We start from the raw sequence: 20,690 nt of genomic DNA on the forward strand, positions 1-20,690 counted from the left end.
TCTCTCCAACGCTACTCCCTCTTTTTTCTGTGTGTGTGTGTGTGTGTGTAGTTGCTGATGTCAGCAGAAGATGAGTAGCGGAGGTGAGAACACCCCTGAGAGCCCCAGGGGGGCGGAGTCTCTGAAGAGGAAGGACTGCCAGTCAGAACTCCTGGGGCCCAGGTGAGGAGACGCAACACACACACGGACACATGTGCGCACGCAACACGCACTGCACTCACACACACACACACACACACACCCACACAACCTCCACACAACCTCAACAGTAGAAAAGTGCTCTCCGATCTCCACCAGGCCTGGTTGCCTATCCAGGGCTGAGTCAGTAGTGGGGTGGTGCAGCCACCAGGACATGAGGAAGCTGCAGCAGCTATAGAATTTGTGCGACAGACAGTGCGATTGGGTGTGTGTGTGTGTGTGTGTGTGTGTGTGTGTGTGTGTGTGTGTGTGTGTGTGTGTGTGTGTGTGTGAATACTGTATATCCACCCGTCCCACTGTCCTCTCACTGTTTCTCAACATGGGGACTGGGGATCACCATGGGTCCAGCCTAGAATCAAGCCATCCAGGATAACTGGCCTACTTGGAACGATGCAAGTTGGAAATGAATGCCCCACCCAAATATTATGTCGGTGTCCCTTTTATGCCCATATATGGAGTTCTTTGTCAGGCATGCCGAAATATGGAGTCTATGCAGATGTCAAAATGATGTCAGAACTGGCCAGCTCCATATATGGACACTGGGCAGGGACCAGTCCAGAGCCTGGCAGAGGCCTTTTGGGGTGGTTCTGGACAACCGTGGGTCCGACACCGGACACCGGTGGACACGTGTGTTGAATTTGAAGTCGGTGGGGCGGACGATTCTCGAGTTACGTGGACTACACATGGACAGACCTACAGACAGAGACTTGGATCATTTATAGATACCGGTAGATACAGTAGATAGATATTTGTGTAAATCTCTACGGGAAAAAATGAATGGCCGATTTTTTTCAGTGGAACCAGAAAAGCCCACTGCTACAGTATGCCATATACAGTGTTTGGGTTCCCAGAAATAAGAAACTGTATCAAACGGGGGCCTGCGGCCTAATGCATGACAAACCTAACCCAAATGAAAACATCACTGTCCCTTATCCCTCTCATCACGTGTGGTTTCTCCTCCTCCTCCTCCCAGCCCTAAGAGGAGTGCAGAGAGGAGTCCCTTATCCCTCTCATCACGTGTGGTTTCTCCTCCTCCTCCCAGCCCTAAGAGGAGTGCAGAGAGGAGTCCCTTATCCCTCTCATCACGTGTGGTTTCTCCTCCTCCTCCTCCCAGCCCTAAGAGGAGTGCAGAGAGGAGTCCCTTATCCCTCTCATCACGTGTGGTTTCTCCTCCTCCTCCTCCCAGCCCTAAGAGGAGTGCAGAGAGGAGTCCCTTATCCCTCTCATCACGTGTGGTTTCTCCTCCTCCTCCCAGCCCTAAGAGGAGTGCAGAGAGGAGGAACCGCGAGCAGGAGAACCGCTACATCGAGGAGCTGGCCGAGCTGATCTCCGCCAACCTCAACGACATCGACAACCTCAACGTGAAGCCCGACAAATGTGCCATCCTCAAGGAGACCGTCAAGCAGATCAGACAGATCAAGGAGCAGGGTGAGTCCGCCGGCACCCTTCATCCCCTTTTCAAACCTCCCAAAGATGTGATTGATTGATTGATTGATTGATTGATTGCCTTCATTTATCCAGGGTTAAAATCCCATTGCTATTGAAAAATCTATTTTCTGAGGGAGCCCATACAATGTAACTAATCATAATAATAATAATAATAACTTTTCAATGCGTCACAATGTGTCGCGACATTAGTATTTCACCCGCATTTACCCCAGAATAGGGATCAGCTGGTATAGGGCACACATTTTGTAGTTGTTTATGGTTGTGATTTGGTGCTGATGTAAAAGTCATCAATGCTGCTCTGAGCGCTTTGGAGGGGGAGTATACTGTATGTTTGATGATGATGATGATGGTGGTTTGAGGACAATGATGACGTTGATGAGGGTAATATACTATAAGCTGACAGTTATGTAACGCTGAGCAACGTGATGTACATGACCTGCCTTCTCTTTCTCTCTCTCTCTTTCTCTCTCTCTCTCTCTCTCTCTCTCTCTCTGTCCCCTCTCCTTTGTTTTTGGCAGAGAAGTGGACAGTATCTTATTGTTAAAGTAGAACAGAATACTGGCACCTGGTACGCACACACACATGGTACACATGTGGTCTACACACACACACACACACACACACACACACACACACACACACAGTCACACACACAAAGAACACACTCTGTGTCGTAGGACAAAGTATAGGGCAGTAGTTAATTCAATCAACCACACTAACATACATGGAACATGTGATCAAGTTGTATTTGTATAGAGGTTATGCGCGTGACATCATCACACCCGGCAGTTATGAGTGTCAAAAAAATACTTTCTGGCCTTGACAGCCCATACATCCAAACAGAAAAGTCCTATCTGATTGTATTAAAGTAAGCGATTTAACTGAACAACATTGCAAGTGTAATGGGAAGCTTGAGTTATCCTCTTTCTATCTGCAAAGTGTTTGTTTCATAAAAATCCACCATAGACATTTCACGAGTTGCTTTCGTCAAGAAATTCTGTGAAGGTGATTATTTAGTGTCAGAGTTTGGAAGCGCTCGTCTTCAATGAAACGGCGCCCTGCTGCCTCCTGCATTATGTGCAATTTAGAAACAGGTGCATACATTGCTGTTGAGTGACTTCCAACGAGCGCTTCCAAACTCCAATGGTCTCATGCTGCTCAATGTCTCAGTCTAGGTAAGGGGGGCGTGTCCTGGTGGAAAAGTGATGCATGTGCATACTAACCCTAACCCCAGAAGATAAGATTTATGTTAAAGTCAACTTTCCAGATTAAAAAAATTAATAAATAGCAGATGTATAAACTTGCTGCGTGGCACCATATGACACAGTGTGCGCTTGTAGATCTGCTATTTTTGAATGGTCAACGTTAACATCTAAAAAGACAGAGATGCTTTCCTGGTTCTAACAGGTTAAAACATTTACTTCTAATCTAAACAAAAACATAATTTACACTGGAATTGTTGAAACGAATGGAAACCTGAAGTCACATTAACCCATTTTTTGGGTGGGAACCCCTTTTGGTGTTAGCATTACGTTATGCTTTAGCTTTTGAAAAATAGCAGATCTACAAGCTCATAGTGCGCCACTGAGTGGCGCGCTACGAGCTTGTAGGTCTGCTATTTTTGAAAAATCGAAGAACGACATAGAAACAGCTTTTTCAGAAAACTGTCAGGATTTAGAATACATTTTTTGAATCTGATCTCAGGTCAGAATGGGTTAATCTCTTTTTGCGACATGTAAGTCTTTTGCAGCTTTATTCAGTGATATAGTCTAGAAGAAGCTTCTAACATCACGTTTCCGTGCGGTTGTGTCTCCTCAGAGAAGATCCCAGCGTCCAGCACTGAGGACGTGCAGAAGGCAGATGTCTCGTCCACGGGACAGAGTGTCATCGATAAAGACTCCCTGGGTCCCATGATGTTGGAGGTATAGCCTATACTACAAGCACAGTTCCACTTCCACTGGTTTATCCTGCACATCACTGATTCGCAAACAGTGGGCCGGGACTCATTTGTGGGTCACGGACCAATTTTTATGGTCACGACTCGAGTAAAAATCTATTTTCTTTTCCTACATTTAAAAAACATTCAAAATAATTGGTTTTAAATAGCCTACATTAAAAAAAAATACGAATTGTATTAATTTAAAACAGATAAAGAAATCTAATAAATTCCATGAATAAAAATATATATAATTTAGAAGTAGTGAAAATGACACGGCGTGAAGTGTGTGCGCTTGTAGATCTGCTATTTTCACTAGTTTGGGTCTCAGGCAAACGTCTAATCTCTCTTTGGGGTCTCGACAAGAAAAGTTTGAGAACCAGTGCATATGAGTTGTTTCCAAGACACTGGGTGACCCATGTGTGGGTCCTGGACACATTTTCATGTTTTGATTTCTTTTTTTTTTTGCTGTTATTTCATGGAGAAATCAAATAAAATTCTAAGAAATTCCATAAATTAGAAAACAAATGTTTAAAAAGTAGTGGAAATATCTACAAGCTCACAACGCGGCGTGAAGCAATGCATTGTGCGCTTGTAGATCTGCTATTTTCACTAGTTAATTGGGTCCCGGGCAAACATCTAATTTCTTTTTTGGGTCTTGAGCTAAAATGTTTGGGAACCACTGCCCTATAGCAATGAGTACTATCTCAAAATACTGTAGAGCTATTTATGTGGATTGCAGCTGAAAGCCCTTTTTCACAGAAGATTTAAGTTTGAAATGTGTAAAGAGTCGTGTTTCTGAAATAGTTCACATTTATCTATCATTTGGGATTGTTATCACTGCCGATTGTTCCCACGGTTCGATATTTAACCCATTTAGGCCTGACCTCAAAATAGGAAAAAAATCTTCTAAATCCTCCAGTTTTCTGAAATAAATATTTTCACGATTAAAAGAAAATAGCAGACCTACAAGCTCGTAGCGCGCCACTCGGTGAGCTTGTAGATCTGCTATTTTTCAATAGCTAAATTATAACATAATGTTTAAAACACCAAAAGGGGTTCTCGCCCAAAATGGGTTTTAAGGTTCAAGGTTGCAAACAGAAACTAACTCAACGTAGTTGTGTTGAAGTGGATCATTTCATTTCCGTCAACACTAGTAAACTGACTAAAACAAACTGTGAAATGTAGTTTGACTTCACAGGACAGTCAGTCTCTAGAACTCAGCTCTGGTCTTGGGTTTTTGGTGGTGTTGACGAATGTATTCGTGTGTATTAGTATTAGCTATTCGATCAGTATCAGGAGAGAGAGAGAGAGAGACAGAGAAACCTTCTGCAGCGTTTTCCTCTCATCTCGTCCGTCAAAGAAAGAAAGAAAGCATCCACAGTGTTTTCCTCCCATGCCGTCCACCAGGCGCTGGACGGCTTCTTCTTCGTGGTGAACGCGGAGGGCAACATGGTGTTCGTGTCGGAGAACGTGTGGCGCTACCTGCGCTACCAGCAGGAGGCGCTGATGGACAGCAGCGTGTACGACGTGCTGCACGTCGGAGACCACGAGCACTTCATCAAGATCCTGCTGCCCAGCAGGAACCACGGTGAGCGCTTTCTGACTCCAACCACACACACTGACACAGACCACGCCCACTGCTTCCTGACTCCAACCACACACACTGACACAGACCATGCCCACTGCTTCCTGACTCCAACCACACACACTGACACAGACCACGCCCACTGCTTTCTGACTCCAACCACACACACTGACACAGACCATGCCCACTGCTTCCTGACTCCAACCACACACACTGACACAGACCACGCCCACTGCTTCCTGACTCCAACCACACACACTGACACAGACCACGCCCACTGCTTCCTGACTCCACACACACTGACACAGACCACGCCCACTGCTTCCTGACTCCAACCACACACACTGACACAGACCACGCCCACTGCTTCCTGACTCCAACCACACACACTGACACAGACCACGCCCACTGCTTCCTGACTCCAACCACACACACTGACACAGACCACGCCCACTGCTTCCTGACTCCAACCACACACTGACACAGACCACACCCACTTCACCAACAACCTGCTGCCCAGGAAACACACTCGCTCGAGCCCACATATATCGCAATGCAACATTCTAGGTCACTGTTTCCCAAACAGTGGGTCCCGACCCACCCATTTGTGGGTCGTGGACACGTTTTCATGGATCCCTTTGTTTTTAGTTTCCTCAGTTCTGATCCCTGATCAAACCTCTGAATGACGTCATTATTGTAGTCTTCTTTAGCCGGCCGAACCGAACACAATTTAAGCCCAATACATGCCCCTTCTGATGTCCAAACTACTGCTATAACTATAAATTTGCATCATTCAGAACTTCTGATTGTTGGTCTCAGAACGTTACCGGTTGTCCGAACCAGAAGTTTATTTTTTTATTATTGTTTCCATTGGCGTTCTGACGTAGTATTTATAATGCTTAACCACTTAAATCCCAGTGTCCATATTCTGGCAGGAACAATCTGCCCAAATTAGCTGATTTACAAACTCACAATATGTTGCAATTCGACTTGTTGTGAGCTTGTAGATCGGATATTTGTGTCCAAGAGCTTTGGTACAGACATGTGGTCCAAGTACAATTTAACTCAAGTCCAGGTCTCTAAGGTGCTATTTACACGAGGATGGTGTTCAGATAAAACGGCAACGTCCCGTTGCGTTCTCATTTTTTACCCTTTACACGAGAACGCACACGTTATGCTATAATGTGCTATTATGCTATAATGTCGCTAGGTGGTGATAACGGGCTGCCAAATAGACCAGTCACCCACGTACAAGAAGAAGAACCCCTTCGCGCAAGCCTGTGCAACACGGCTCCGTCTTTTTGGCAAATCTAGAACTGTTTGAGAGCTAGCAAATATAAGACATTCGGTTGCTTTCAGAATAAAAGTGTCGTTAATTAAATAATTATTACATTACATTATTAGTATTATTATTACATTACAGTTATTGTAAAGACACACATTATGTTTCGGTAGTAATTAAATTAAATGACACAGAAACATAATGTGTGTCTTTAATGTCTTATAGCATTTAAATGCTTAATTTGTAGTTTTAATGTGCAAATAACTTTTTTAAAATACTCTAGAGGGTACTCTTATTTTGAAGAGATCGTCTTAAATTTGCTGGCTTAGATTTGCCAAAAAAAACAGTGCCGCGCAACACTGCTCTGGGCTGACAGGCAGCCCAGAGCATGCAGGCAAAGCGCGCCACGGGATGGTTATATATTTTATAATACATTAGGCTACATAAACGCTGCTGACGCGGCTGCCGCCTATCACAAGGCTTTTTATTTACATCATGGTTTTACATTCACCATCGCTGATGAGCAGCACTTTGTAGGCGAGGAGGGAGGCTTGTTCAGGAACTATATTATATCATATATATATATCTATGTATGGCTCTGCATCAATGTAATAAACATATGCGCTGTGAGCCAACATGAGCCATGATGTCATAAGTTTTGCGGATTCACCGTTTTGCCTGTTTACACGGAGAAGGGATAAAACGGCATTCTCAAAGATTTCCACTCTGGAAGGTGGTTTCACTTTGTTGCTGTCATTTAGACGAGAATACGGTTCTCGTCTAAATGACAGCAGCAAACGATGCTTTATTTTGCCGTTTTATATGAACACCATCCTCGTGTATAGCATTTAAGACTACAGAGATTTAAGTGGTTTATGATGTCTGAACACTGTCACCTGATTCATACTTTGTTACACAACAATGTCGTTATAGCGAAATAGACGATCTACAAGTTCACAATGTGTTGTGTTGTGAGCTTTGTGCCTCCAAGTCTAAGGTAATTAGGTAAACGTTGTCGCAAATAATGCAAACGGCCTAATTTGTCTAATGTAGCGGTTGTCAAAGTGGGGTTCCAGAGGGTCCCCATAGCTAAAAAAGTTAATATAACAGTCTCTCATACACTGACAACTATTCTTTTGATTGATTGATTGAAATATTTATTAACAGTTTGTAGAATTACAGTACATTTCAAGCACAAACTCAATACAAAGACTGACGACCCAATTAAGCATTACACTTGTTTACAACAGGGTCCACATTGTTCAATTCATCAAAACATTTAGAGACATACAAATAGACACTTCTATGTAGTTAAAAAACAGAACAGGAATTCATCATATAGGAAGCAAAAAGGGAAAAGATACATATACAGTGAGGGGAAAAGGGGGGGGGGGCGGTGGGGGGGATTCAGATTTTACAGAGGCCAGTTTCGAATTGCAGCCATCCGTAGGTGCCCTTTGAGAGCGGTTTTGAAGGAGTCAAGGGATTCACATGTCTTAATGACTGTTGGTAGGGCGTTCCACATTTTGGTGGCATAGGAGCGAAAATAATTTAGTCCCTTGTTTGTGCTGAATCTGGGTTGTACATGGTTTGTTGCACTCCCTCTTGTGTTGTGGGTGTGGACTTTGTTTACATTAAGGAAGTATTTAGACAGGTACATGGGTATCTTGGTGGTGTATCGAATCTTGTGTACCAGACCCATTGCAAGATGCTGAACTCTGTCGTCGACCCTAAGCCATCCCTGCCTGTATAAGTGGGCAGGGGTGAGGTGGGTTCGGGGGGTGAGGCCAAGAAGGAGCCTGACCAGTTTGTTTTGGGAGGTCTGGAGCCTTGTTTTAAGGGCCTTTGAGGTGCTGTGGTACCAAGAGGTGGATGCATAGTCAAAGAAACCTTGTACGAGGGCTCCTGTTAAGGTCTTCAAGGTGTTTTTGTTGACCAGTGAGGAACTATTCCACACTATTCCAATAGAATGCTATTTAGTCTGGAACTGCACCTCCCGAAAGCCGAGAACCAAAACTGTCATCTGTTCGTCATTTCTGTTCACGAAAATATATTTTCTACGACCAAATACAGATGAATTTGACATGAAGTAGTTTGAGAACCACTGGTCTAATGATCTCTCTCTCTCTCTCTCTCTCTCTCTCTCTCTTGCTCTCCTCTGTGTGCAGTGAATCGCCGTAGCAACGATGCAGCCAATAGGAAGAGCCACACTTTCACGTGTCGCATGCTGGTGAACCCCCAGGCGGATGGTGGCGGCGCACCGCTGCCCTCTGACCAGCAGGGGCCGCTCCAGCACACCTATGAGACCATGCAGTGTTTCGCTGTGTCTGAACCCAGGTCCATCAGAGAGGATGGGGAAGGTACGTGTGTGTGTGTGTGGGGGGAGTTAGGGTTAGTTCAAGTTGCTCTTTATTGTCATTCATCATAACTCAAGACCCCCCGTGACCCCCCAAAATAACCCTCCACCCTGACAAACACTTGGAATTGTTGTGGCATTCGATATAGTTTGACACGTTGCCACAGATAAATATTGTGAAAATAGCCAATTTCTTCTTCAAATCTCTCTCCTCTCTCTCCCCTCCCCCCCTCTTTGTCCTCTACCCCCCCCTCTCTCTCTCTACCCCCCCTATCTCTCTCCCCCCTCTCTCTCTCTACCCCCCCCTCTATCTCTCTCCCCCCTCTCTCTCCCCCCCTCTCTCTCCCCCCTCTCTCTCTCTACCCCCTCTCTCTCTCTCTACCCCCTCCCTCTCTCTCCCCCCTCTCTCTCTCCCCCCTATCTCCCCCCCCCCTCTCTCTCTCTTTGTCCTGCCCTCCTTTCGTCCACGACTCCACGTGCTTCTCTTCTATTTCTCCCCTATTTTTTTGTCTTCTTTTTACATCCACAGAGATGGATTAATTAGTCTGTCTCTCTCTCACATGCACGCACACACACACACACACACACACACACACACACGCTGTCTCTGTGGAACTAAGTACTGAAGTCGCGCCTGGTTTAATTTTAGTTTGCTTTAATGTGTCCCCTGACGGAATATAGACAGTGTTGTATAGGAGGCTGTAGGTTCTGGTAGAGTGTGGCTGCTGGCAGGTGGGTAGTACTACATGCCCTCACTGTCCTCAACAGGTGGGTAGTACTACATGCCCTCACTGTCCTCGACATGTCTAAAGCTCTTATGCTGGCAGGTGGGTAGTACTACATGCCCTCACTGTCCTCGACATGTCTAAAGCTCTTACTTTAGGTGGGTAGTACTTAGGGTTGGGATTCGGAACCGGGTCCATTTCAGACCCGGTTCCGACATTGCGGATCCGGAGCCGGTTCCATCGTTTTCGTATTAACGGTTCCCCAAACGGTTCTCATCAGTCGTCATTTAGCTCCGCTGTGTCTGTGCATGCATGCAAGCAGAGCCTGTGGTGACGTCACCCCACCTACATGAGTGAGTGGGGTCGGGGAGGATACGCCCACTGTTCTGTGCATTCAGCGACCGCCGCGGAGCGAGTGGGACAGTATGTCGAAGAGATCTCCAAAGTGTAGTTAACAGAGAGGGAAATGACTCTGAGGCTGAGCACGCAAAGTGGAATAAATGCAATGCTATAGTTCCCTGCAAAGGTTGTTGCAACTTCTAGGCTACCAGTTGCACCACGTCCACGAGGAAACATCTCAAAATCAATATGTCTACACGAGTCCACAACTCACGAGAATAATCTACAGTAGGCACATCGCGTTAGAGAGCCATGCGGAAAGCCGTGCCTGCACTCCCCGCAGCTCCACCACAGCCGGCGGGGGACGAGGATGATGCAAGGCTGGTTCACTTTCCCCAGGATAGTAACGTAATAGAAAATAAAAACTACTAAACTTCTACAGAGCTTTTCATTAGGCATGTTGTACAACTGTTGTTAATGGTGTTAATTTAGACCGCCAATGACTCGACGTCCTTCTGTCTGATATTATATGAATCACGTTAAATATAGCCAAATCAATTTGTCTGCACTTATTTTATACAACTTATAAGCAACTCAACTGCTTTTGATTTGTCTCTAAATTAACCGCGTGACTGTTGAGCCCAGCGTTTAGGTGCATATACCTCCATAGATTGATTACTTTATAAACAGTTTGCAGAAAAAAGCACAGGAACGTAGCCTACAGTTCAATACAAGGTCTGCTAAAAGGATTTTATAATCCAAGAAAGCACTATTTGTTTCCATTAGGGTAAGGGGTCCTTCATATTAAATTAATCTGAACATTAAAGACAACATTTGTCACCACAACAATATCATTATTGCAATGTGTATGTACTGTATATTTAATATACAGTACAAATTGCAATATACAGTACAAATTGCAACAATGATATTGTTGTGGTGGCTAGCTGGTGGTGGTGAAATTAAAATAATAGTGCCACCTCATAATTGTAAAGAGCATTTTCAATAATTGAATTAATGAATTTGTGTTTATTATGTACTTTGTTAGGTTAGTTATAATATAAGCATAATCTATGTCAGAAAAAAATGGGAAAAAATAATATTGGGATCCGTTAAGGGAACCGTTAGGAACCGGAACCGTTAAGAGGGATCCGGGAAGGATTCGGAACCGTAAAAATCCTAACGAATCCCAACCCTAGTACTACATGCCCTCACTGTCCTCGACATGTCTAAAGCTCTTACTTTAGGTGGGTAGTACTACATGCCCTCACTGTCCTCGACATGTCTAAAGCTCTTACTTTAGGTGGGTAGTACTACATGCCCTCACTGTCCTCGACATGTCTAAAGCTCTTACTTTAGGTGGGTAGTACTACATGCCCTCACTGTCCTCGACATGTCTAAAGCTCTTACTTTTCAGGATTCAACTAAAACAATAGCAAAAGCAGCAGATAGACAAGCTCTAAACACATTTCTTCGCACCACTTTTGTATAAAATCAAGTGTAAAGTCTGGTCAAATCCCATAGTAATCAATGGCGTGGTAATCCTGCTGCAGCCAACGGGGGGGAAATAACGATGAATTGCAGTCCTAAAATAAGTTCTGTGGGACCCTTCACACTGTAAAAGAGCAATACTGTACATGAGGCTTCATTTGGAATACTGACGTTTGTTTGATTGCAGAGCTGCAGTCCTGTTTGATCTGCGTTGCACGGAGAGTTCCTGCCACTGAAAGACAGGGGGCGCTGCAGCACGCTTACGAGAGCTTCACCACGCGCCAAGACCTCCAGGGTACGTGCGCGTGTGTGCGCGCGTGTGCTTGTGCGTGTGTGCGTTTGAGTCCATTCGTTTTGTATTTCGTCACTGTCCGGCAAAATGCCTTTGTTGCCCAAAAGTACTGAACATAGCAGATCTTCAAGCTCACAATGCCTCACAAAGCCAATTAAATTCCACCCAAACCTCTAGTTTATGAGAAAAAATTAGTATTTCCTTAAAAGTAACGGTTTCCACCCAACAGCGACGAATTGTAAACTATCATCTATGGGCTGAGGAAGGAAAGGGTGGATAACGTGTGTGTGTGTGTGTGTGTGAGAGTGTGCGTGTGCGTGTGCGTGTGTGTGTGTGCGTGTGTGTGTGTGCGTGCGTGTGCGTGTGCGTGTGTGTGTGCGTCCGTCCTCCAGGTACGAGAACGTCTCTGGACACCAGCGTGCTGCGAGCGTCCATGCGTCCAGGATGGGAGGACCTGGTGAGACGCTGCATCCAGAGGTTCCACCTGAACAACGACGGAGACGCTTCCTATGCCAAGAAACACCTGCAAGATGGTGAGACACACGCACACACACGCACGCTTGAGCACGCACATGCGTACGCACACGCGCACGCACACAGTACACCGTTTCTCTGAATCTGTGGAAAACAAAATGCAGTCTCGATCTAAACTGTCCTAGTGTGAAAATACTGTTATGGAATAAGCTATACTACAGGTGCAGTATAGTGGTACAATGAAGTGGTACTAGAAGCACTTTAAATTTGTGTTTCTATGATTTGGTATTTCTTAGGAGTTTTAGGTGTTTTTTAGTGTGTCGTAGCCTGGCATGGCCAGACTAATATCACTGCCAGACATTAGTCTGGAACCTGCATTTAAAGAAAATGCCTCTGGCGATAAACCCGCCCCATATTTGTGTACTGGGCCCTGATTGGTCCCTCACTACTTTGGGAGGGAGTGAAATCCAATCACAACTGAGAGCGCTGCCGAAGGCATTTATTGGTGCTACATAATGTATTGGTGCTCTGTGATTTTATTGGACTATTTATTATTATTGTGTGTTGCAGGACCACATTGGAAACAAGCGTTTTATTATACGTGTATATCCTGGGTCCTCCGTTTGCTCGTATTTCTTTTAACAAGATCAAATCAATTCAAACTTGGTGCAAACACTATAGTGTAGTCAACCACACTGAACTTGCACCCATACAGGGCTACAGCAGTGTTACAGCTGTGTGTGTGTGTGTGTGTGTGTGTGCGTGCCTTCAGTCCTCAAACAGGGCCATGCTCTCAGTCCGCTGTACCGCTTCTCTCTGTCCGACGGCACCATGGTCTCGGCTCACACCAAGAGCAAGCTGCTGCGCTCCCAAAACAACAACCAACCTCAGCTCTACATGTCCATACACATCCTGCACAGGTCTGTCTGTCTGTCTGTCTGTCTGTCTGTCTGTCTGTCTGTCTGTCTGTCTGTCTGTCTGTCTGTCTGTCTGTCTGTCTGTCTGTCCGTCCGTCCGTCCGTCCGTCCGTCCGTCCGTCCGTCCGTCCGTCCGTCCGTCCGTCCGTCCGTCCGTCCGTCCGTCCGTCACCATTGAAAAATGGTGGTTATCTTATATTCAGGACAATACGGGGTAAGTCATATTTTATACTAAGTCGTACAACAATGCCCAGAGAGATATGCAGAGAGCCAGTACACAGAAACAGTGCCATCTCATAATGAACATTAGTGAGGACCAGTTATATAAGATAAGGTTGAAAATGGGTGAAGAGACTTTTGTCCAGCATCGACCCAACATTAGATGTGTTCTCTTTCTAACGATGTCTTCTTTCCACAGGGAACAGAATGTCTGCGGTCTCAATGCCGACGCCCCTGGCGGTTGCCAGGCGACAGGCAGGCCAATAAGCACCAGCGGTGTCTCCTCCGTGGATCCGACCACCAGTGCTCCGTGCACTCCCTCCCCATCCCCCGACGGAACGGTCACCAGCAACGCCAACCGGTCGATGGAGCCCAGAAGCCCCTCGCCATATAGCGGCCCTGTGCTGTCCCCTCATCACCGCCAGAGCCCCGCCCATAATCCCTTCTCCACAGGGGGGCGACACTCTCCGGTGAGCAGCAGCAGCACAGCACCAGGGAACGTTTTAAACAACAGTTCCCTCAATGCACTGAAGGACCTCAGCCAGGCACACAGGGTCTCCCAGGGCCTTGTGGAGGGACAGGGTGTAGAGTCACACAGGGTCTCCCAGGGCCTTGTGGAGGGACAGGGTGCAGAGTCACACAGGGTCTCCCAGGGCCTTGTGGAGGGACAGGGTGCAGAGTCACACAGGGTCTCCCAGGGCCTTGTGGAGGGACAGGGTGTAGAGTCACACAGGGTCTCCCAGGGCCTTGTGGAGGGACAGGGTGTAGAGTCACACAGGGTCTCCCAGAGCCTTGTGGAGGGACAGGGTGCAGAGTCACACAGGGTCTCCCAGGGCCTTGTGAAGGGACAGGGTGCAGAGTCACAAAGGGTCTCCCAGGGCCTTGTGGAGGGACAGGGTGTAGAGTCACACAGGGTCTCCCAGGGCCTTGTGGAGGGACAGGGTGTAGAGTCACACAGGGTCTCCCAGGGCCTTGTGGAGGGACAGGGTGTAGAGTCACACAGGGTCTCCCAGAGCCTTGTGGAGGGACAGGGTGTAGAGTCACACAGGGTCTCCCAGAGCCTTGTGGAGGGACAGGGTGTAGAGTCACAAAGGGTCTCCCAGGGCCTTGTGAAGGGACAGGGTGCAGAGTCACAAAGGGTCTCCCAGGGCCTTGTGGAGGGACAGGGTGTAGAGTCACACAGGGTCTCCCAGAGCCTTGTGGAGGGACAGGGTGCAGAGTCAGCTGACGGGAAGCTGCCGTTAGGCCTCCGGAGCCCCATGTCGTCAAGCAGCAACAACAACAACACCAACAAAAACAACAGCAGTGCTAGCCAGCTAGCTAAGAACGATGACGACGTCCTCGGAGGTTTGAGCGGACAGGACGACTCGGTGCCACACGGCGACGAGGATGCGGGGGAGTCGAAAGACCGCCTCCCCGATGGCCTGGGAGCTGGCGGTCCGTTAGGTGACCTCGCGGACGCTCAGGCCCGCCTCCTCAGCACCAAAGGTCACACCAAGCTCCTCCAGCTCCTCACCACCAAGCCCCCCGAACACGGACAACCCTGCTCGCCACACGCCACCGACGAAGACCCCGACTGCAAGGACCATCACATGGGTGGAGTTGGGGCGGGGCCTAACCATTCCAGCTCGTTAAAGGTAAAGCAACAGATAAGGGACAGCAGAGTACCATGAGTCCTCACCAGGGGGACCCATAGGGAGTCCTCAGATTCACCAAATCTTTGAGTGATAGGAACCCTTTTCTATTATTATTATTTATTTATTTACATTAACCACTTAATGCTAGGGCGTCCCTATTCTGGGGAGAAGTTGTAGATCGTCTTTTTTGGGGCCAAACAGGTTTGGTGTGGAGGGAAAAAAGAGCAGGCCAAGTATAGTGGCTTAATTGTTGACGATCTAAGTGGATAAAATAAATGTATGAAAATACAATACTAATAGAAAAGATCATTTGTAAACAAAAAAACTAAAACATTGACAAACAAGTCTATGAAGCCATCTATGAAATAGTTGAATCTGCAACACAATTGTATACAATGCTTATTTTCTCTCTCCATGGAAATTACTTCAGAATGTTCAGAAAAGGTGCATCCATGCATTGGATCAAACTGCACAGTTGACATCACATTATTTCTTTTTAATAATTGGTTAATTTGATTAATAGTTTCAGGGATATTTATAATTCCCTCTTTAAAGGAGAAGCACAAGATTCTGCACCGGCTGCTTCAGAACAGCAGCTCGCCGGTGGAGCTCGCCAAGCTGACGGCGGAGGCAACGGGAAAGGACCCCGGCGGTCCCGACGCGCCAGGAGACAACAACAACATGGCCGCCGCTGGCGAGTCCACCCCCAGGCAGGAGGCCCCCGGGAGCCCCAAGAAGAAGGACAACGCGCTGCTGCGCTACCTCCTGGACAAGGACGACAACGGGGCCGAGGAGAAAGGCCTCAAAATGGAGGCCGCTTTGAAAATGGCCACCATGAAGACGGAGAACACAGACGATCCAGGATTCAACGTGTCCAACCAGGTGAGGTATAGCGGTATAGACACTGGAGAGATTAGACCTGTCTGCTCTATGTGGGGGGGGAGGCGATGTTAGAGTCCACCCAAACATGAGTCCTGCCCACCCAACTACTGGTCTACTTGGTCAAAGAAGGAGAGGATAGATGGATAGTCTATGAACTCGTATGATGATAGCATAGTTTTCGGTCTTTTCTGTGGTTTTGGGGGGATTTGACCCGGCTATGCAGCGCGTGCTTGGTCGCCTCCCACCTATATTTTCGGCCTGCCCACTGTGACACAGAAAGCATTTCTACGACAACCTCAAGGAGAGAACATTTGTAAAAGGAGGAGGAAAGAGAGAGACTAAAATTACAGTAGCTTGCCAACAGCAGGTCACCCTGCCACTACATTGGCACGTGTGTGTGTGTGTGTGTGTGTGTGTGTGTGTGTGTGTGTGTGTGCATGTCATGTGACCAGCATGCAGAGCTGCAGTGTGTGTCTTACATCACATGACCTCATTAGCGTCAGCCTGCTATTTTTAGCACCTCCTCTACTCATCAGCCGGCCAACCAGAGAGCTCTGTTGGATGCCCCTCCCATCTGGAGACAGACAATGTTGTTATCAATTACATTATTAATCAAACTAGTTGAAAGTGTTTGGGACGTAATCAAATAATCAAAGAATAATATTACATTATTCTTTTAAATATTAATTCTGATAAAATAACCTTTTTTATTGATTTTTTTAATACAATAGCAAAATAGCAGATCTACAAGCTCACGACATTGTGCTATTTTTTACTAAATTCTTTGTAAAATAATGAAAAAGTTACCTCTCTCTCTCTCTCCGTCTCTCTCTCTCTCTCTCTCTCTCTCTCTCTCTCTCCATCTCTCTCTGTGTATCACTGATCCCAGACCAGTGAATTAGAGGACTTCCTGGCAGACCTACAGCAGAGACAGCTGTTCTCAGGTCAGTCTCGAGGAGGAGTCGCCTCCTCCTCTTCCTCGCTCGCCCCTCCCCCGGCAGCCGGCGCCGACAACAAGCACAGTGTGGCCGTGGCGGACTTCCTGCACATGACTGACAGCGCCAACGGCAGCGGGAGCCCGCCCGCCGGCCACGCCCCCCAGCACAGAGCCTACCCCACCGCCAAGGGCCCGCCCGCACGTAAGTCCTCCTCTAAAGGAGCACTTCACCTCTTTTCACCTACAGTCATGGCACTGGTGGAAACTAACAAAGTACATTTACAACTACTCTACTGTACTGTACTTAAGCAAGCAGTGCTAATTTAGTTGACTAAAGCCCTAACCACACGCACTGTCCCTGCGATGTGATATGTCTTGTTGCACGTTGAACCACGTTGACCCTAGTGATTCAACGCATGGAATTCAATGGCCCAAACCACAACAAAGGGTCAAGACGGTTTTAGCCTTAACTCCTTGCAACCGTTTGGACCCAAGGAGTTGCATGGTGACCCTTTGGTGTGGTTAGGGCTTTAGACTAAAGACTAAAATTGACTAAGGTTTTTCAGAAGACTAAATAGGACTACTTTCTACTTTCGATACTTTAAGTACATTTTGAATTCTCTTTTTTATTCTCTTCTTAACAGTTATTATATCCATTACTTAATATAATAATCTAGAATTGTGTTTTTTGGCCAATTTATATATCACCAAATCAATGCAAACTAACTCAGATCTACAAACTGACAATGTGTTGGATTGTGACATGTTGTGAGATCGACTATTTTCTGTATTTATTTATCAATTAAATACATTAGTTTAATTAACTGTTGCTGTCCTAATTTTCACAACTACTGTGTGTTCCTGTGCTCCCCCAAAAAATGTATTATGTTCAATATTTAGATATTTGATATCCATTTAATCAAACACCCCAGTGTCGAATGCATCGACCTTCATTTTTCGATTAGTTATTTAATTATGTTAATATTTTACAATGTGTTATTGCATTCCTATACAAATTCAGGAAGTAGACTGGGGCAGTTTAATGTTGAACTCGAGGATGCTTGTCATTGCATACCTGAAGACAATAACAGTGACAATGTCTGAGAACGAAGCAGACTATGATTCGGATCAGGGGATTGTTGTTACCTATCTTTTTGAGACAGAATACACAGAAGAAGATTTGGATAATTTGGGTGATCTCACGAGAGCGTGTCAGGAGCCGGCCGAGATTGGTATGCAGGGAAATAATGCTTTGTTCCTAATGTCATTTCATTATAGGTAAAAAAATAAAAAAAAGGTCTTCCAAGATTTTTCCATATAATAATGAAAATAGCAGATCTACAAGTTCACGCATTGTCAAGGTGTTGACTGTGTTGATTGAAATAGGGGAAATAACTAATGAAACAATTAAGCTGACATTCATTAAATCAGATATGGGCAAATATATAAAGGTTAATAAAGTGAGCGAAGGGCCTCACGGTGGATTTGTTTTGTTGTTGTACAGTATATTGTGTTTTTGGGTACAGGCTTTAGTTCCGGCATACTATTGGTCCAACTGTCATTAGACTGACAACCTACCTCAAACCCTAACCTAACCCTTACCGCAAGCACGGAGCAACGCATGTTCGGGAGTGGCGGGTGATTTCCGCATGTCGGATCGTTTGTGTGTCGGATCTGTGTGTGCAGTTTGTGCACCCTGTGCTTTTTCACTTTGTTTGTCTGAGTTTTCTTTTCGTTATGTACGGAAGTAGCCTATATTCCTGACATGTCAGGGTGCTTTTTTTGTTGTCTTATGAAAACGTTCTAATATATACTGTTCTTATAACGTGAAAAGCATCTTGTTATATATAAACCCTGCACCTTATAATGTGATTTAAACAGAAGATCCTGTCTTCCCAGCAGATTGTAATGGCTCCAGAATGCTCCTGGCTGGACGGGGAGGAGCAGGGCTCCCAGTCAGTGTGGCTCCCCAGCACCCTGACCCCCACCCTGACCCCCACCCTAACCCCAACACCCCCAGAGCCTTCCCTGCTCCACCCAGGAACCACACCCCCTACCCCATACTGCAGCAGCAAGGCACCATGGGAAACCACAGAGGCATGGCCAATGGAGGTGTGTTTTATGAAGATAATATAATATTAAAGTTAGGTTACATCAACAATCAGCTTAAATCACAGTTAGTCTCAGTTTAGCTGTGGATAATTACGGATGGACAGACAATGTCCTGTTCCGCTGAATGTATAATGCATTATGACCAGCACTTACTGTATATGCTGTACTTCAAAAACCTTGTTATAAGTTGTTATGCACAATTATACACATTCATAATGAGTGTTATAATGCCTTATACACGTATTGTAATAGACTAAATCCATTATAGTTAGATTAGTTGTTGCACACCTAAACCATACTACTGTATATAAAAGCGATCCCCCATCTCTCCTCATCTCCAGGCTTGCTCAGTGGGGGCCCGGTGCGGCTACCCATGCAGCAGCAGCAGGGCTGGGGGCCTCAGGGGTCCCTGATGGGCCAGGCTCTCCAGGGAGCAGGCAGGATGCAAGGGTCCAACCCTCTGAGAGGAGCCAGAGCCATGGTCAACATGAACATGATGGCTACTGGTGAGTTACTGGTGCTGGCGGAGGGACGGACGTACAGACAGACAGACGGACGGACAGACGGACAGACAGACAGACAGACTTCTCTTAGAACATAATATACCGGTAGACTCATTACGGTTACCCTCTTTCCTTGAAATTCCTTCCACTGCCCAATCAGAGATGGAGATGGGAAACCCTGCCTACCCCCAGCAGCAACCTCCGCCCAATCAGACGGCCCCATGGCCGGACCGCATGATGGCCGTAGATCACTATGGAAACCAAAACAGGTACAGCACCACACTATTAGTGTAAAGATCTAACATTTATTCAATAACAGGCACCACACTATTAGTGTAAAGATCTAACATTTATTCAATAACAGGTACCACACTATTAGTGTAAAGATCTAACATTTATTCAATAACAGGTACCACACTATTAGTGTAAAGATCTAACATTTATTCAATAACAGGCACCACACTATTAGTGTAAAGATCTAACATTTATTCGATAACAGGTACCACACTATTAGTGTAAAGATCTAACATTTATTCAATAACAGGTACCACACTATTAGTGTAAAGATCTAACATTTATTCAATAACAGGTACCACACTATTAGTGTAAAGATCTAACATTTATTCAATAACAGGTACCACACTATTAGTGTAAAGATCTAACATTTATTCAATAACAGGTACCAAACTATTAGTGTAAAGAGCATTGAACATGAGCATGAACATTTATGTAAGATAAACACACTTTTGTTGACGATGTGCAGTGGTGAAAAGTAAGTAGGCGTGTAATTTGTGCGTGTGTGCGCGCGTGCGTGTGCACCAGGCCTCCGTATGGTGTTCCCCAGGAGGAGGGGGTGTGCTGTGGCTCGGGGCCCTCAGAGGGGCCTCCAGATGAAGGGACCCTGATGAACCAGCTGTTCTCTGTGCTCAAAGACTTTGAGGGCCTGGAGGAGATCGACAAGATGTTAGGAATACCTACACTTGCTGGACAGGTAGGAGAGAACACACACAAACACACACACACGCACGCAAGCACGCACGCACGCACGCACGCACGCACACACAGACACACACACACACACACACACACACACACACACACACACACACACACACACACACACACAGGACCTGACAGAGAGAGAGGAGTGATTATGAATCACACCGACGTTATAGGATAGATCCACCTTACCATGTGTCTGATTGGCTGATAGGCAGGCATAGTTTCACTGAGATTACGGTTAGGGTTAGGAATGGATTAGGTTTACGCATAGTTTTGGCAACTGGGGACGATGCTTCAAAGCAGGTCGTGCGAGTGTGAAATGGTGGCGGTCGGCGCTGAGCCAAAACACCA

The 20,690-nt window shown here is 46.1% G+C and overlaps 1 protein-coding gene across 1 annotated transcript in view; it reads left to right on the top strand.

Annotated features, from left to right (window-relative positions):
- Positions 1-20,690, top strand: part of LOC308326110 (nuclear receptor coactivator 2-like) — a 59,165-nt gene that overhangs the window by 28,305 nt on the left and 10,170 nt on the right. Inside the window, exons 2-16 of the mRNA XM_080778918.1 lie at positions 52-162; positions 1,454-1,626; positions 3,466-3,569; positions 4,994-5,174; positions 8,622-8,813; positions 11,552-11,659; positions 12,049-12,189; positions 12,903-13,050; positions 13,466-14,903; positions 15,459-15,785; positions 16,675-16,924; positions 18,622-18,834; positions 19,176-19,340; positions 19,498-19,606; positions 20,160-20,328. Of these exons, the coding sequence (XP_080635044.1) occupies positions 71-162; positions 1,454-1,626; positions 3,466-3,569; positions 4,994-5,174; positions 8,622-8,813; positions 11,552-11,659; positions 12,049-12,189; positions 12,903-13,050; positions 13,466-14,903; positions 15,459-15,785; positions 16,675-16,924; positions 18,622-18,834; positions 19,176-19,340; positions 19,498-19,606; positions 20,160-20,328 (3,810 nt within the window). The 5' untranslated portion in view covers positions 52-70. The remainder of the gene's footprint in view (positions 1-51; positions 163-1,453; positions 1,627-3,465; positions 3,570-4,993; positions 5,175-8,621; positions 8,814-11,551; positions 11,660-12,048; positions 12,190-12,902; positions 13,051-13,465; positions 14,904-15,458; positions 15,786-16,674; positions 16,925-18,621; positions 18,835-19,175; positions 19,341-19,497; positions 19,607-20,159; positions 20,329-20,690) is intronic.

Source organism: Protomyctophum bolini (genome assembly GCF_963924005.1).
Source record: "Protomyctophum bolini genome assembly, chromosome: 12".
Lineage (NCBI taxonomy): Eukaryota > Metazoa > Chordata > Actinopteri > Myctophiformes > Myctophidae > Protomyctophum > Protomyctophum bolini.